At 40.8% G+C, this 18,333-nt stretch overlaps 1 protein-coding gene across 3 annotated transcripts in view; it reads left to right on the top strand.

Moving 5' to 3' along the window:
• The window catches only part of SLIT2 (slit guidance ligand 2), a 350,471-nt gene that overhangs the window by 264,033 nt on the left and 68,105 nt on the right, over positions 1 to 18,333 (top strand). For all 3 annotated transcript variants that reach the window (XM_066573234.1, XM_066573233.1, XM_066573236.1), the window contains exons 10-14: positions 3,560 to 3,631; positions 5,665 to 5,736; positions 10,053 to 10,124; positions 16,393 to 16,536; positions 16,710 to 16,873. In XM_066573234.1, coding sequence (XP_066429331.1) covers positions 3,560 to 3,631; positions 5,665 to 5,736; positions 10,053 to 10,124; positions 16,393 to 16,536; positions 16,710 to 16,873 — 524 coding nt within the window. The remainder of the gene's footprint in view (positions 1 to 3,559; positions 3,632 to 5,664; positions 5,737 to 10,052; positions 10,125 to 16,392; positions 16,537 to 16,709; positions 16,874 to 18,333) is intronic.

The raw sequence follows: 18,333 nt of genomic DNA, 5'->3' as shown, positions 1-18,333 counted from the left end.
TAAAAATATGCAACAAAATTGATGGAATATAAAGGAAATGTATCGCAGAGGTGGCAACTAGAGATGAGCGAGTATACTCGCTAAGGCACATTACTCGAGCGAGTAGTGACTTAGCCGAGTATCTCCCAGCTCGTCTCTAAAGATTCGGGGACCGGCGCGGGTGACAGGTGAGTTGCGGTGGGGAGTGGGGGGAGAGAGAGATCTCCCCTCCGTTCCTCCCCGCTCTCCCCTGCTGCTCCCCGCCCGCCGCGCAGAATCTTTAGAGGCGAGCGGGGAGATACTCGGCTAAGGCACTACTCGCTCGAGTAATGTGCATTAGCGAGTATACTCGCTCATCTCTAGTGGCAACATAATGAAATACTAGAACTATATATACACTACTATCAAGTAGTGTAACAATATAATTCAAATAAAGTTTGGTTCTGACCCTAAATGTAACTTAAATGGTCACTAACTTTTCAAACAAATTATAGGATAGCTAATGTGATAACTAGCAAATCTAACGTTTACTTTATTTTCCTTAAAATTATGTTTTTGTACTGAAAAATCACTTTAAAGTGCTGGCCACTAAAGGTCTTCCTTCCTGCTTGCTAGCTGTCCGCTGCCTACTGTCGAATCAATGACAGAATACTATTTCAATGGCAAAGGATGGGGTTAAGGAGGAGAATAAGCCATCCTGCTCATTTCAAGCTATTGAGAGCAGAGCAGAGGGGAAGAGGGAAGAGAGAAGGAGAGACTCAAAACTAACAGTAACATTGTTTACTGCGTTTTAGTTACTGAATTCAACTTTCCACTGTTCAGTCTTGTTATACTCTGTTCTACATGATGATTTAACATCATTGTGTGTGGCAGACATTTGGAGAGCAGGCTCTGGGACCTGCAGTTTGTAGAATACAGCACCACAACAGACTTCTCCCAGCAGTCATGAGAAGATTGATAATCAGATGTGCACCCTGCAGAGGAGGAAACTTCATGATGCAAGTTATATAATAGCCAGGATTTGTTTTTTTTTTGTCACATACGCAAACATGACAGCCTATTCAAAAAGTTATCTGAAAAGTTAGGTATCAGAATATTGATGATTCCCATGACTAACAAGCTGACAGTAATATTTCCTGTCCGTGGTCTGACTGTAACAATCTATGTGAGTTTCTGCTTCTGTCCTCTTTCCCCCTCTCTTCTGCTCTCATACACTTCAATGAGCAGCATGACTCATTCCCCTCCTAAACTTTCTGTTCCGCCATGGTGCTGTCTTCAGTAACAGAGATAACATCACTTAAAACAGACAGTGCAGAGCAAGATAGGATAATGGGCGATCCCTAGTGGCCAGCACTTTAGAAGGATTTTCCAGTACAAGAATATCATTTTAGATAAAGTCAATGGCAGTTTTGCTACTTATCACTCAGACTGTCATATAAGCATTAGTTGTATGAAAAGTGAGTGTTTATTTAAATCTCATAAGCATAATATACTCATTCAACTTTCCACATTCTGGACAGCTACGGTGAGTGTTTAATTACTACATCCAGAATATAGACAGCTATACACGGCTACACTACACCTGTCTGAATGAGGCCTTATCTAGAGTTTTATCTTTGGTGTCTTGATGTATGCTGGGTGATATAACATCATGCAGCCAACTATCTAGCATAAAATATGCAAAGCATATCCCAAAACATTTATCACTTTCATTTCCCTACTTGGTATTCAGAGACATTTCATCTAGCGAAGAACATGTTTGATGGCTACATTTATGCAGACCATGCACGCTAGTTATCAGGCCTTTATCAAGATATTTCCTGCAAACTATGCCAGATAATGTTTACATCACAGGCTATGCATGTATACATCAGTGCAATAGGATTAATACATCTCTTCCTACAGCTGTTCAGATTAATACAAGGTTGGCCGTTATCCAGTACGGAGCTTGGAGCCTCACAAATCATCTTCAAGAATCACAGTTAATTTTGGTTTTTTTTTTTCTTCAAACCAACCATGAAATATGATCCGTTTCAGCCTCTTCGTTCCCATGAATATTTAGAAATGGCACCAAAATGAAGGCTGCATATATCCTGGGTTACAATTTCTATGTATATTTTTTTTTTATTGAATCTGGAAATAGGGCACCCGGGTATTTGATTTCTCCTAGGCGCCCCCTTCTAGTCTATCATCCATTCCATTAGAATACTGGATGTTGTGGTCAATGGATAATAATTATTCAAAAGTTGTGCAAAAAATTGAAATCTTGAATTTGTATTCTAAAAATGTTTTGAACACCGTAACATTTTACTTGACGATAATGTAATTGTGACATGTATATGTGAAGGTGAGGCAGAAGGAACCTACTAGTTGTTCACGTGATCCAGAGTTAGTCATATATTTATGAGTAGCTGAGTTATTTTGAAAGAATCTTAATTTGATTCAAAGCTATCCCCAGAGGCGTAACTTAAAGCTTCTGGGCCCCGGTGCAAAATCTGTAACGGGGCCCCCATCTATAATGCTTTATCCATAGTACTGGGCTTCCTATATGAAGAAGAGAGGCCTTATGGGCCCCCTAAGGCTCCTGGGCCCGGGTGCAACCGCATCCCCTGCACCCCCTATAGTTACGCCCCTGCCCCACCCTTCATCCCCCAAAAAAAGAACAGAATTACATTTTTTTTTAATTCTGTGGTCATTTCTATTTTCTTTTCTAACTACCCTAGTACACTCATCTTGTATAGAGTAATGCTCTTCTTTGATAATGATAAACCCTTGCCCCACTGGACTGGTTAGCAGGGAGTTGCAGTTTTGCATCAGCTGGAGAGTTATAGCTTGAAGAACGCTGAATGTGACAATGCTGCTAGTTGACATATTCAATTTTTGAGTTCAAGATGCAGTTCTTGTTGGATTATCATTGAAGGCCATGACTTATTCAAACTTCTTAAAACAGCTGCACAAGTATGAACGGCCAACTCAAGGAGGGGGGAGTCATCTTCTTTACATAGCATTGGAACGGAAGAGTCTCACAAATGAGTATTATTGCATTATTGTATTTCATACAGCGAACTTTGGCGGAGTTGGAATGGAAAATAGAGTGACAATTACCATGTAATATAATGGCGTTCTCAGATGATGCAAGTGTGACTTATATGGCATGCATCAGGTGTATAATAAGACTCTGAGAAAAGATGAACAATATGGTCCAGTTAATGGCAGTTGTATGCTTGCTTAAAACCTAATTAATCTTTAGTTGCTTTTGTAAGGCCTAGCTTGTTCTGAGGACTTCCTATAAGTCCATGACTTTAAAACTTTCCTTAAGGGAAAGAATTACACTTCAGCCAAATCCACAGCTGTTGAATTCCACACCAATATCCAAAGGTCAAACTGCGAATTCAGATGCGGAATTGCAAGCAGAATTTAAGCCATTTTTCAATTCTGCATCCAAATCCGCAGGTAGCCTATGGATTCTGGTGTAGAATTTACTGCGGCTCACGGTGCATTAGGCGGCCTGTTCCATCCCGTGTGAAAAGTCCATTATAGTTCTGAAGAGTTATCTTCTCTCAACTATTTCCCTCCACAGGAGACTAGAGCAAAATGCAATCAAGGTCATACCTCCGGGGGCTTTCTCACCATATAAAAAGCTAAGGAGAATGTAAGTAATTATTCCAAACTAGAACTTTAATGGTAGTCACATGCATCCAAAAATATTCCCTGCGAGCTTTGCACAGATGGTTGATTAGCAAATATTTTGGTTTGAATGCCTTGGACATAGGTCTTCTTCACCTGTTAATCATCTGTAAGTTTGGTTTATGGATATTTAATACCCTTCTGTTATTTATTAAGCCTGCTCTGCTTATGTGTTGATGTGAATAAGTACTGCAATAAAAGGAGCTACATAAGTTACTGTTAGGTGTAAATTCATGTAATTTGTCAACATTTGGAGAAGTGTAAAAGATCAATTTATATAACAGTTCATAAAGTAATGCCGTAATAGTGTATTCCAGCAGGATAACCTTGTAAAGTCTTTCATTTTCAGTATTTAAGAGGCCAACAACCAGCACATAATTGTAGAAGGTTCCCTGTACATGAATGTAGGAGTCAGTTTACAAAAAAAGACATAAAAAGCATGAGGCTTATTGGTGGGGATTGCATTCAAACTTCACCAAGCCTAAGCTGGTCTAATAAGTATGGTAGTGAATGTAATTGTGAGGGAAGTTGGGTAATGATTAGAGATGAGCGAGTATACTCGCTAAAGGCAATTGCTCGAGCGAGCATTGCCTTTAGCGAGTATCTCCCCGCTCGAGACTGAAGGTTCGGGTGCCGGCGCGGGGGAGCGGTGAGTAGCGGCAGTCAGCAGGAGGGAGCGGGGGGGAGAGAGGGAGAGAGAGATCTCCCCTCCGTTCCGCCCCGCTCTTCCCCGCAGCTCCCTGCCCGCTGCTGGCACCCGAACCTTCAGTCTCAAGCGGGGAGATACTCGCTAAAGCCAATGCTCGCTTAAGCAATTGGCTTTAGCGAGTATACTCGCTCATCTCTAGTAATGATCTTTTTTTTAGCTGAACTCTTCTTGTCTCTTTTCAAATTGAAAAACTAAAATGTTAAGGATAAATAAATCTTCAAGGTTTATCTTGACTTTGTCTTGACATAAAGATCACAATTGATTCCAAGAATTGAATTTCTCAATCATTAGCCCAAAAACTTATTCAACTTGCTTCAAGATTAGTCTCAATCACTACTCGTCACCATTTAGCTTTGATTTCATTTAGACCTCTTTCCCATCTATGCTAATCATATCTGTTATTCAGGTATATCATAGGATCCAAACAACGAGAATATCTGACGTGTTAGCTCCATCAAATGACGGGGTCCAAAACAACCTTTTTTAACTAAAATGAGTTTCATTGGGTTTGTCATCTAGCATGCTTCACTATTTTGTCCTGGACTTCATGCCAGATTTATGCCAGAGGTGCTGAATGGGGCTTCCGGCACAGATATGAACAAAGCCATAGGTGAACACAAAGTCACGGCACTGCCATAGCTAATATGCAACTTCAGTTTTTTCCAATAGAAAAGAGCAAGTGAATAGAAAAGATAGAAAAGATCAGTTCGTGATCTTGCCAAAATTGGAAGTAATTCAAAATGGCCAGATTTTTTTTAGTAAAGACTACATGGTTTCTTGCAGCTTTTTTTCCCATAGGAAAACATTGAAGTATGTGATACACAGTATTACCACAATTTTACACAAGGCCATCAAGTTCTAGCCTAAGGCATGTGCTACATGGAGACTCTTCATGGTTTAACACTTCAATTTCACCTGTACAGCTATAGTCCAAATGAAGACCTCTGAGTTGTGGTTTGGAGCAGTCATTCAATACTTAGAAATTGGACAATCTTGCTATACAAAGTCTTCATGTAGCACTTGCTTTAATAAGAATCAATGGAGGATTTCCCATGCGAATCGGTAAAAAAAAGATCTGTTGTAATTTTTGCTATTATCTAAATAACACTTTGAGCAAATATCCTGATCATGTATAAGATCTTTGCATACATGGTGTCTCAGATGAAGATTCAGATATTAATTATTGGATTGTTTGTTTGATCAAGTGGAAATCTTTATGTTTGGCTTGAGATATTACGATTTATATCAGTGTGACTGTACCGTAAACACAAATTGCTTTCTAATTGCAGTGATTTAAGCAACAACCAGATATCTGAAATAGCGCCAGATGCTTTCCAAGGACTGCGCTCCCTCAACTCTCTGTAAGTATAAACGCTTTTTTAGACAAGACTCAAATTCCACGTTTTACTTGATAATATTAACTAATTCTAAGCAATAACCTTGTCTGTGACCTCTGCTAACACATCAACTCTCACTTTCATGAAAGGGAGGTCTGATTAACGGCTGTTTGGTTGGGTTTGTGAATTGATAATACTGTAAATCAGATGTTACGCCATTTCTTAATTCTACCGTGCATTGATTTTTCGTCCTGTGCTAAAAATGATTGCCAAATATGTTGACGCATTATTTATTATCGTAATGCACTCGGTGAGAAAACATGATTGTATAGCAGTAAATCACACACACAAATAGAGAAATGCATATCTGTGCATACATTTAGCCTTGTGAAAAATAAGATCATAAAATATTTAGTAATAACTAATTGATTAAGTTCTTCGGAGAGAAAGTCTATTACGAAGCTTTCAGCAAAGTGATGTGCTAATCAAAATAAAGGGCATCATTGTTAGTCTACTACATGAGTGCAAAGAGCATCTAGCCGAGCTCCACTAATCAGGAGGAAAGTGAAAAGTGTTATGATGGTGCTATATAAGGTGGTCTAAGTTAGCAACCCATAAGCAAGTGAGACACATGGCTTCGGGAACAACCATTGACTTAGATATGGACATAAATTTTCTAGGGATTGGGGGGGGGGTCAATCACAGTTAAAACTAGAGATGAGCGAGTATACTCGCTAAGGCACATTACTCGAGTGAGTAGTGCCTTAGCCGAGTACCTCCCTGCTCATTCGGGGGCTGGCACGGGTGACAGGTGAGTTGCGGCGGGGAGCAGGGAGAAGCGGGGGGCAGAGAGAGAGATCTCCCCTCCGTTCCTCCCCGCTCTCCCCTGCCGCTCCCCGCCCACTGCCGGCCCCCGAATCTTTAGAGATGAGCGGGGAGATACTCGGCTAAGGCACTACTCGCTCGAGTAATGTGCCTTAGCGAGTATACTCGCTCATCTCTAGTTAAAACTCATGTATACTGGAGAGTCATGTATGGATGCTGTATGGCAGTGCACAGAGTGCTTATGGTTCCATTCTATAAAGAAGTAGGCATCTTATGTACTTCATTATGGTGCCTCAGCTTGGCACCATACCATGGACTTATTCTTCCCTAGAAAAATAGCTCTGTTATGGGCATCCAGGGGACCCTGTGGGACATTTTGTTAAAGTTCTTTATTAATCCAAAAAATGGAAAAACTCTGCATGCATCCTCGTAAAATGAGAGTCATATGTAGGAACAGCATGATCTAACTTCTATGGGTGCCGTACTACAGCTCTGTACAACTTGGAACTTGTACAGAACCTTAATATATTAGTGTGCATGAGGTCTTTTTTTACACACAAGGTACCCATCTGCATTACATAGGAATATATTAAATTCAGAAATGAAACAGCTACCATCATGGGCTTGCAATAGTCAGGTTGCTAGGTTTTCAACGTGTGCTACCCTAAAAGTAGATTTTACTGATATCTGATGTGACACTACAAAACACTTAGGGAAGGTCAAGAAAACTTATGAAAATAACGTTGAGCTCAGTTTTCATCCCATAGAGGCAATAACTAAACCTACCTTTCGTGTTGACTGAATAGGAACAGTAGAACCTTGTTTTGAATTTTCCTAAAAGTTCAATTCCACGTGTACCAGAACCTCAGGTAATTCATTTCGGCAGAACCCACTAAAATTCTTCATCTTCTCTTTCCTTGTCCTTTTTCCTTCTTTCAAAAATAAGGAAAAAAGAGAAGGAAAAAGAATCACTTTCCTTCTGCTTCTTCGTTTTCTTCGGTAACTTTGCCTTAGAAACAGCTCAGAAGTACTTAGATACACTCCTAGGTGACCTACAAATATTATACAGGGCATTTTATAGCTCATAAAGGGAACCTGCGAGCAGTTCCTAGCATGTAAGACCAAACCATCCATACCAACATGACGGTGAAGTTTAGCCCATTTAATCTGCTGTTTGTATAAATATCGTATTTATAAATGCAATTTTCCAAAGTATGCCGGTGCCTTTACTTATACAAGCAGCAGATTTCAAAGTGCTGAACTTCACAGTCATTTTGGCATGGACGGTTTCTCATGCTGGAAAGTGTGGACAGGTATAACACTATCTAGGGAGTTTTATGAAGTTCCGATTAAGTACAAACTAATTCGGACCCAACCAAACTTTTTGCCCAGGTTAGGTGAACTAGTCGAACCAGTTTTTCAAAAATTTGCTCATCCCTACCCACTGTGTTCATTAAACTTACAACAGACCTACAGCAACTTTAGACTCAAGCCTCAATACAATGTGCTAAACTCCTTCTCAGCAAATCTCAAGAATTTTGGGATCAATGAAACTAGGTCACTTTTTATGAATTCTTATGTCTGAGAAGTTCTCCACAACATGGTTACATTCATTTTTGAGGTTGCTCTGTTTCTGTAATTAGGATTAATGAGCTGGCTCAACAGTAAAGAGAAACCCACTACAATGTACAGCTTTGTGATGCCCATTATATACATCGGAGCACTGTCAAACATCAACATTACTGACTGATATAATTTATTCCATGCTACAGTATAGCTGTCATAAATACTCTACCCAGTTGTCTATCTGATGTCATTTATGGACCTGCTCATTGGTAAATAACTTTACGACAGAGCTGTATACCTTTACTTTACTTCTGGAATCATTAATGTCTTTGTTCTTGCTAGTTTCTGCTTTCCTAATACTGCATGTAGCCTTCACAACATGTGAACAACCCAGTGCGGACAGTTATTAATGTCCACACACCACGTGATAGGTAACAGTTTACTACGCCCAACAGCCACACCATAAACACCAGTCACAAGACAAATTAGCAGACATTAGCTGAGCCTCATTTTGCTTGATGTTGATAAATTAATTCCACAGGGGAAGATTTGTCAAAGAATTTTTCTGCAATGCAACAATAATCTTCCAGGTTCTTTTTCTTGACAGCTTTTATATGTCTCCAGCACTGAGTGCAGAAAATACGAATTAGTATTGCACAGCTCTTGTGAATGTGGCATATTTTTTCTGATATTTTTTTACTCTTTTACATTTTACCCTTTCCCACTCTAACACACGGATAATTAATCCTGCGCTCCCCCAACATAAACAGGTGATGAGTATAGCCTTATTACCACTTACTTTACACTTTATTTTTTTTTGTAAGGTACTGGATCGAAAAGTCCAGTTTATTTTATTGGATTTCAAAAGGCTACAAATGTTGTCTTTTGCTTGTATCATAAAGATCATTTTTTCAGTACAATATACAGGGGGTGGACAAAAATATTGAAACACCATACGAAATGCATGCCTTAAAATCGGTCTCTACATGTCTTATTGAAATATGATTTATAATCCCATATAACTTAAGTGGAGGTAATATGACACAGATGCTGCCGGGCAGATGTTCACAGGGTTCCATTGGTCAAGGGTTTAAACCACTCAGCTGCTGTTACCATCTGGCTCCCAAAACCAACCAAAGCAGGGCAAGAGGTGAAGTAAACACAAATTTTGCGGGAAAGCTCTCAGCCAAGCAGTGGTCAAAAGGGCAACTCAGTGCTAATGATTAAACTCCCATGTATTCCATACGGTGTTTTCATATTTTTGTTCACCCCCTGTAGTACTACTTTAGACCAGTTTTTTCAACCTAAAAAACTGGCACCTACCAGTATTAAATCTGTCCCATCTTACAACTTGACAGGTTCATGTCTCATTTTCTTGAAACTTTTGAAAAGTTTTCTACTAAGGCACAAGCTTTTGTTCTCTTTGTATAACTTTTAGTGTTTTTTATTTAAAAAAAAAAAACTAAAAAAGAAAGAATATATAAAACTACAGAACCCATGAGCCATTGGAGAGAAGTATCTGCCATGTAAACTACCTGCCCTGTATATATAAAGTATGCTTCCTTAGCTATAGACACTAATCCAATTAGAGCATACATCTCAACTAGAATGAGCAAACGCGTATCCGATCCGCACGAAATTGCGCACTGAACTGTGTCCCGCTCTGATGTGATTGGCAAAAAAGTACATTAAAATGCGATGATATTGCGCTATAGCCTGCAATAGTGCGACCTTCACAGCGCAAAAATGTTGCCCTATCGCGAGTATATCTATGCCTATCCTTGTCTACAGGAGCCCCCAATACATTTTGTGTGCAGTGCTGCAGTATATGTTGAAGCTATAAGGAGAGGCGAGTGTTTTCTGTCACATGACCCAAGATTTAATAACTAATTAGTTACAAAACGGGTCTCGTTATCCATTTCCTCATTGTTTTTGCTGTCTAATTGCAGAGTTCTTTATGGAAATAAAATCACAGAACTTCCCCAACATCTTTTTGAAGGATTGTTTTCCTTGCAGTTACTGTAAGTATATTACACCTTCCTTGTGTTTCTGATGATTATTTTTCTTTCTGTGCTTTGCAAAATTTGACACAATTGAACGAGTGTAAATTATTCTGTACCACCGTCTACTGTCCCTGAAGTAAAAGGGTTAAATATAACTTTTTGGATAATTGAATACAAATATTTTCAGTCTTTCCATTTTTAACCTCTGGAATATGATGCAATGTGTTTTCATGTCAAGCATTGCTGGCATCTGAATATTTGATGGATGGAAACCCAGAACATTAAAAAACCACAAATTGTCCTAATTTATACCAGAACCAAATCGTTAAGCCATAAATGAGAAACACACTGTTTTCACATGCGGCTGCTTATGAATGATATGTGTTCACTGGCCTGTGTTTACCGCATGACAGCATCTGACCCTCAGCGGATGGAATTTATCATTAAGATCAATCGAGACTTCTCTATACCATCTTATTGCTTGTGTCACATTAAGAATAATAGTGGAGCAGCTTCTTAGGACAACTTGAGGCATAGCCTAGCTAAACCACCAAAATCACATGTACACATGGTTCACGTTTTATGGCACTAATAGGTGAATGAGAAAAGTTGTGTGACAATTGGAGAACTGGTTTGGTCCTTATTCACTTGTATTGCAGTACCGTATGTCTGTCCATTTCCAGTCATTGTTATAAGGCTTGTATAAAGAGTCTTACATTGACATGCAGGGATGCTGCCTTCCAATAGGTGGCGCTGCAGAGGTATTGTTTCATCTTCCTTAGTTGCATATTTCCCAGGGGAGCATGAATGGCTTTATAAGTCTCCTCACCTTCTAGGTGTCTCCTTAATGGGAAATGATACCCTTCCTGACCCATGTCATAGGCCCTTCACTAGCCGAGCCAGAAACCTACTGCACACTGATGAGGGGCAAAAACCCTGAAACAGCTGTCTGTGTATGGTATTCTGGCTTGCTTTTCATTTTCCAGTCATTGTTATAAGGCTTGTATAAAGAGTCTAACATTGACTTCTAGGAATGCTGCCTTCCAATAGGTGGCGCTGCAGAGGTATTGTTCCATCTTCCTTAGCTGCATATTTCCCAGGGGGGAATGAATGGCTTTATAAGTCTCCTCACCTTTTAGGTGTCTCCTTAAGGAGAAATGATACCCTTCCCGACCTCTGTCATATGAATCATGGTAAAATTATAATTAAATGAGCAATTTAATCATACTTTCTGAGCTCAACTCTCAATAAGTAAGACATGGAAAGTCTTAAGCTGGCCATATCATTTATCTGACAGATATCCCTACTAACACCCTCCCCCACACACCCTTTTCCTTAACAGCCGGCTGATATTACATTTTTCTACTGCATTTGGAAGATTGAACTCATAATTATTTGCTATTTGCAAGAAGGTGTCATGTTTCATAAGTTCAGTCAGGTTCAAGTTGTCATACAGTGACCGGGCAGGTAGCAAAAGTGCAGTTGACTACAACATTTGCACAGTCAAGCTTGCTTTAGGAACAGTTTTCACTACATAGAAGTCAACTTGTGATGTTTTTGTAATGGTTGCAGTTACGTTCTGTTGACTTCGGTTTTCCTTCACCTGGGTCAAAAATTCATTTTATTGACTAGCCCTGTATGAAAATATCCTAGCTAAAGGAAAATGGCTAGTCGGCAACCCCCGGCGTGCCCAACACCCAGGAAATAACCCTAATTATGTCAAAATCGGCGGATGTGTCACACATTGATTTGACTTGGGCCAAATTTAGAGGTGACACCTGAGAAATCCCAGTCTTCACCCCTTCACCTCGCCAGTCGGGATCTGAGCTTTGCTGTGGGGTCCCCAGGTTGTTACACTGGAAGTGGTTCCAGTTATATGGCTGCTGGCTCAACTATAGATCAAGGTGCGGTACCTGAATGTGTGAGCAGAGGCATAGTCAGTGGAGTCCGGAATCCAGGCAGACATTTTTTGAGGTATAGGATGTGCCAAATCCAGCTCTGCTACAGTATATCTGCACTCCAAGTGAATGAAATCACACTGCTTAAAGATGTCTTAAGGTAAATGCCCTCTCTGCTCTTTCAGTGCCTAACCAGGTGCCTATTTAATCAGTCCCCCTCATATTTGACCTCCAGTCTTTCTTGCCATTCGCTTTTAGCACACAGTGTAGAGATCTTTTATGTTTCCTTCAATGTTTACTGTTCCATATAATGAGCTCCGGATTGTTGCCTTGCTTGCTTACTTGACCTGAACTCTTTACCTCCTAGCACCTATTTACTAGCATATTGCCACATGTGGGGATAGCATGCCCGACCTGTGATTACTCTACCTTTTCCTTTGAAGTAATCACTGGCTTTTGGCCATCGTGACTAATCTCGGTCTACCGTGTGGACTCCTCATCAGCTTTTCTCATCTACAATGAGCAGTCTAAGCTACAAGGAAAACATTTTTGTACCTGTTGAAAATCTCTCTCACAGCAAATCTAGTTTGCAAACCACTTGAAAGGAATAAGTATATCCGACAGCACCTTGGAAACCATACAGAACTTTCTGCTTCAGCAAACAGTGTAATGTAAAGTAAGCAAATGAGAGCAATAAAAGCCAACCAGCAATAGAAAAACAAGCCCAATGCACGTCTTCAACAACAACCACATACCCAAAGCATTGTGCAAGTATTCATCTGAGTGGTTTTATGTTGTACAAGGTCCGATTCAGGGCTTATAATATTGAGCATAGTCACATACTTCATTGAAGGGCAATCATTGCTCTACCTAGGACCTCACAAGATTTGACCATGATATCTCTTGGGTCGTCTCAAGTGGCTTATGGTGATATCTCTTTAAAGTGGAAAGCATGTTTTGGGTTTGTTTCCTTCTAAGGCTACTTTACATGGATCAACAGTCACCCGAGAAATCACTCAAAAGAGCAGTTATGGGCGACTGTCATCCCATGTAAAAAATGGAACCCAACAATCTAAGTGAGCAATAATCACTCACTTATTGGAGTCACTTGGTTTTCAGCTCACCTATGAATGACTGTCTGTTTAATCTGAATAGAGGTGGTCGGCCGTAAGAGATCTGCAGTGCGCTCTGCCGCCACTCATTGAGTGATCATTGCTCCTTTTTGAAAGCACAATAGGAATAGGCATTAGGACGGTTGTCAGGTGAATGGAGGCAGATCGCACCGGAGATGTCCTCCAGCCAACCAGCTCCATTCTGAGTAAAGAGGCAGTCATTTATAGAGTAACGACTGCCTGCTTACACGGGCTGACAGTCACTTGGCTTTTAGCTGAGCTGAAAACTAAGCAACTCCAACAATAATTGATTCCAGCTCACTTGCTCTGTCAGGCCACGTGTTTACATAGGACAACAGTCCCCTGTAATTGCTCTTTTGAGCAATTAATTGGGAGAATATCAGCCTGTGTAAAAGTACCCTTTAAGTACTTTAAGACCATCAATCTAATGTGTCCAGTGCCAGTAATCACAGACACTCAGTAGCCCAAGGATGCCGCCTGCATCCCCTTGTACATGGGAAGTGGAGGGATTGCTTTAATGGCATAGGCTAACCAATAAGATAGAGAGGTCCACTGCTGGGTGTCCAAAAAACAGAAAGAAAATAAACTTCTCGCTACGGGAGCCAGGCCAGATCTTGAATCCCCATCACATAAAGCCCATAATGCTACTTAGGCTGTTAACACTTCCAATAAAACATAACTTTTATTAATGTACTTAAAAGAACCTCAGAAGAATAATACTTAAAAACGCAGGGTGATGCCGGCAACCTATTGCAGGACACACAAAGATCCTGAGTATTCAATTAACGGACCTATGCTCCAGTCTGTAAAGGCACAAGCACCACACTGCTCATTAAAATATAGGGCAAAAAGCTTGAACCATTCACTCAGTAAACAGGTAACTTCCTTGACAATGATGCAGAGGCTAATTTAAAGCTCCTGGTTGCCAATGAAAAAACAGGGCCCCCAACCTATTATGTGCCATTTATAATACTGGTGTCTCATTACACGGCAGAGGGGTCTTTGGGCCCTCTCGAGCACTAAACGCCTGATGCAACCTGATAAATCTCGGACACAATCTTTTCTATTGGTTTCCACACCTCCGATTAGTGGGGTGATGGCCACTGTTGATCAGAAATTAGTCCATTAAAGGGACACTTTCGTATTTTTTAACACATATTAAGATGCAATATCTGACTTTTTTTTAAATTGGTGGTTGGTCTTCTTCATATAATTTTTTAGATCTTTCCATGTAAACTAGTTAATGTTCAATGTTGGTTTCCTTGCATGGTGGTCCGGAGCAATGGAAATGTATGGATCTGAGGATGATCAGTGCTAAGTGTATCCACCCTCCAAGGAAGACACTTAAAGGGGTTGTCCCGCGCCGAAACGGGTTTTTTTTTTTTTTTAACCCCCCCCCCCGTTCGGCGCGAGACAACCCCGATGCAGGGGTTAAAAAAACAACCCGCACAGCGCTTACCTGAATCCCGGCGGTCCGGCGTCTTCATACTTACCTGCTGAAGATGGCCGCCGGGATCCTCTGTCTCCGTGGACCGCAGGGCTTCTGTGCGGTCCATTGCCGATTCCAGCCTCCTGATTGGCTGGAATCGGCACGTGACGGGGCGGAGCTACACGGAGCCGGCATTCTACACGAGCGGCCCCATAGAAGACTGCAGAAGACCCGGACTGCGCAAGCGCGGCTAATTTGGCCATCGGAGGGCGAAAATTAGTCGGCTCCATGGGAACGAGGACGCCAGCAACGGAGCAGGTAAGTATAAAACTTTTTATAACTTCTGTATGGCTCATAATTAATGCACAATGTACATTACAAAGTGCATTATTATGGCCATACAGAAGTGTATAGACCCACTTGCTGCCGCGGGACAACCCCTTTAAGGAATCAATTACTCCAACTGATGTTACCTTATGTTGCCTTCTGACAACAGAAGACAGGTCAACATGGAAAGACCTTTTAAGAATCAGGATCTACCTTTGTCAAGTAGTATTCTAGTTGTTTACCAAAGCTTCTTATGGAGCAAATTTTTTAAGGCTACACTACTATGATTGTACTCAAAGGTACACTATTCTACCAAAAGTAATTGGACACCTGGTTAAAAATCAAAAGTAGTATTTCTTTATATTTGTTAATACTTAGTGGGGCCTTCTTTGCCCCAATAGCAGTGGATACTCTAACACCCCAGCTGGCATTTCCCTCTGTTCATCTTGCAAATGTCTGGTGAGTTCTCTCAAAGAAGATGGACGCTGTTCATATTTCCTGACCCGACATTCCAGTTTGTCCCAAAAATGTTCAGTAGGGTTCAGATCGGGACTCTGTGCAGCCAGTCCAATTATTGAGCATCCTTATCCTCAAACCAACTGAAAACAGCATTGGGTTTGTGACAAGGTGTGTTGGTTGACTTGTTGGAAGTACTGCTGACCATTCCCATAGTATTACCACATTGCCGGCAGCTCATTATTTTCTAGAATGTCAAAGTATACCTCCATGTTTATGGTTCTTACCATTACAACCAAAGGACTGAGACCATGCCCTGTAAAAGATTCCCAGACTATAATAGAACCTCCACCATACTTATCTGTTGGCATAAAACGCTCAGGCAAAAGGCATCCCCCAGGCATCCTCCACATCCAGGTACCTCCATCTGATTGGAAGATGGACTAGCATGATTTCTCACTCCATAGAATGCTCTTCCATTGCTCAACTGTCCAGTGACGATGCTATTTGCACTGTTGGTGACGGGACAATGCATCTACTCTGAAAGAACTTGTTGGACGTTTGCAGGAGGAATTGAGGGAAATAGCAGCTGAACTGTATCAGACATTAGTAGAAAGTATGCCACGTAGAGTATCCAATGTCATTAGGGCCAAAGAAGGCATCACTATGTAAATATTACTTCTAATTCTTGCTCAGATGTCCAATTACTTTTGGTAAGATAAGGTATATAGGAGGAGCTGGAGAGCCTAAACAAAAAGCTATAAAGCACTCCTGAGAACCATGTACATATATGATTGTGTCCTCAAGTGGTGATTTTAAATTACGACAGTAATAGGACATTATGTTCCATAACATTATTTCACCAGAAGAACATCGACTATCATCTTAACTTTCCTAACATTTTATGAAGGTTACAGAACCCTTTGTTGATTATATGGGACATTTCATGATGGACTTGAGTAAACAAAAAGTCTTGTCATTGAACTTTACATCCGAATGAACACAAGAGAACTTTTTCATTTGTGTTATCCTTGGTTCAACAGATTGCTCAATGCCAACAAGATAAACTGTCTAAGGGTAGGTGCTTTCCAGGATCTGCACAACCTGAATCTTCTCTCCTTGTATGACAACAAACTTCAAACTATTGCCAAAGGCACATTCGCACCGCTGCGTGCCATTCAGACTCTGTGAGTATTTGTCATGTTGTGGTGGTCGAGATTGTATGGATGGGAAATCTGGTTTATAGGGGAATGGTTTTGTTCTAAATAATCCATCTTCTCTTTTGCATTCATGGTACAAAAAAAAAGATGCCAGGTCATTTGCGAATAATATGGTAATCATTCTCATTCACTCCTGAAAGGCATTTGGCTCAGAACCCATTTATCTGTGATTGCCATCTGAAGTGGCTGGCGGATTATCTGCATACAAACCCTATTGAGACCAGCGGTGCCCGCTGCACCAGCCCCCGTCGACTGGCAAACAAAAGGATTGGGCAGATCAAAAGCAAGAAATTCCGCTGCTCAGGTAATTTGCTTCATTCAATTCTTTTCTCTTGCCAAAAAACAGTTGTCCTAGATGGCTCCACAAGGCAGCTGCTCCTCGCCCCACAATTATTAACATTATAGAACCTTACCCTGTCAACCTTTTCCTGTTGGAGAGGAAGGAATCTGTGATCACTGAATCAACATTGATAGTCTAGTCTTAACTCATTAACACACCGGAGACAAGTGAAGATGTGCAGTACATATTGAAGGAGGGCAGTAAGACAATGCTCCGTAAAGACTTGTGCCACCAGAACATTGTCTGAAATGTAAATTAAGTTGACTTAATTAATATATATATATATATATATATATAACATAATATACTTATTTACTTATTAGTGATATTTTTCTCTGCTTTTGATGTCATACTTTATAGCATGGGAAACACGCTAAATTTGTTATTTCTTAAGACTCATTACAATATCGGAATCTGTTATCACTGGCTAAAGAGGTTGTACCAGAATTACAAGGTAACCCCTATTTATAACTTGCTGATCAGTGGGGGGTCTCACCCCTGAGACCCTCACCGGTCCAGTGTCCCTAGTTCTCCTTACTGCACCCCCCACAGTGAAAAGACTGAATGGAGTGCTGGTTGTGCGCTTCTGCTCCATTCACTGCCTGAGATAGCTGAGTGGCAGGCGCTAGAGTATTTCCATCAGCCCCAATTGAAATGAATGGAGCGGCAGCCACTCATGCTCAGCCAGCACTCCATTCATTCGGACATCACTGCAAGGGGAGGTGGGCGGGGAGCTACCCTGCTGGGACAGGCGAAGGATGATTCCCACCAGCCAGCAAGTTAACCTCTTTCATGTGGATAGGGGACAACTTGTGAAGATAGGAGACAACTTGTGATTCTGGTACTGCCCCTTAAACCAACTATATTATATATACTTCCCATACGCATTAGATTAGTGTCTGTAAATCCCACTCATTTTAGTGAGATCCATCAACAATATAATGTATATGAGGTTTCCCGACTGTACCTTGATGATAGATCTTACAGAGTAAACCAGGATGGGGAGATTAGGGTTACTGCACTCCAGCGTCAGAACTTCTGTTTGGAGCCTCCATTGTAGATTTCCGTTAAAATGTAGGATGGAATAGTGCTGCATGCAGTGCTATTTAATCCTGGAAAATGTTGGAGGGCATAATGGAATACAGACAGACTGCATTATGGTCAATGAGGTTTGTCCAACACCATTCGGGACTGGCATGTGCCGGATTACTGCTTCTAGTTTTATCTTCCTAGGACAGAACTGAACAACTGAATTAAATGATAGCAGTGTAAGCAAGCCCTTAGAGAAGAGGGAGACAAGTTGCAACCAGACACTTCTGGAATCAGCTTGCCTCCATACTGAAAGAACATACATGCAGAATGTATTTTTATGACAAGGCAGGTGAGCGCTCAGCTGATCGCTATCTTATATACTCTCTATAAGG

Source organism: Eleutherodactylus coqui, chromosome 7, assembly GCF_035609145.1.
Source record: "Eleutherodactylus coqui strain aEleCoq1 chromosome 7, aEleCoq1.hap1, whole genome shotgun sequence".
In the NCBI taxonomy this organism is placed as follows: Eukaryota; Metazoa; Chordata; class Amphibia; order Anura; family Eleutherodactylidae; genus Eleutherodactylus; species Eleutherodactylus coqui.
Note: the sequence above shows the minus strand (reverse complement) of the source record. Positions and strands in the feature narration are given on the sequence as shown.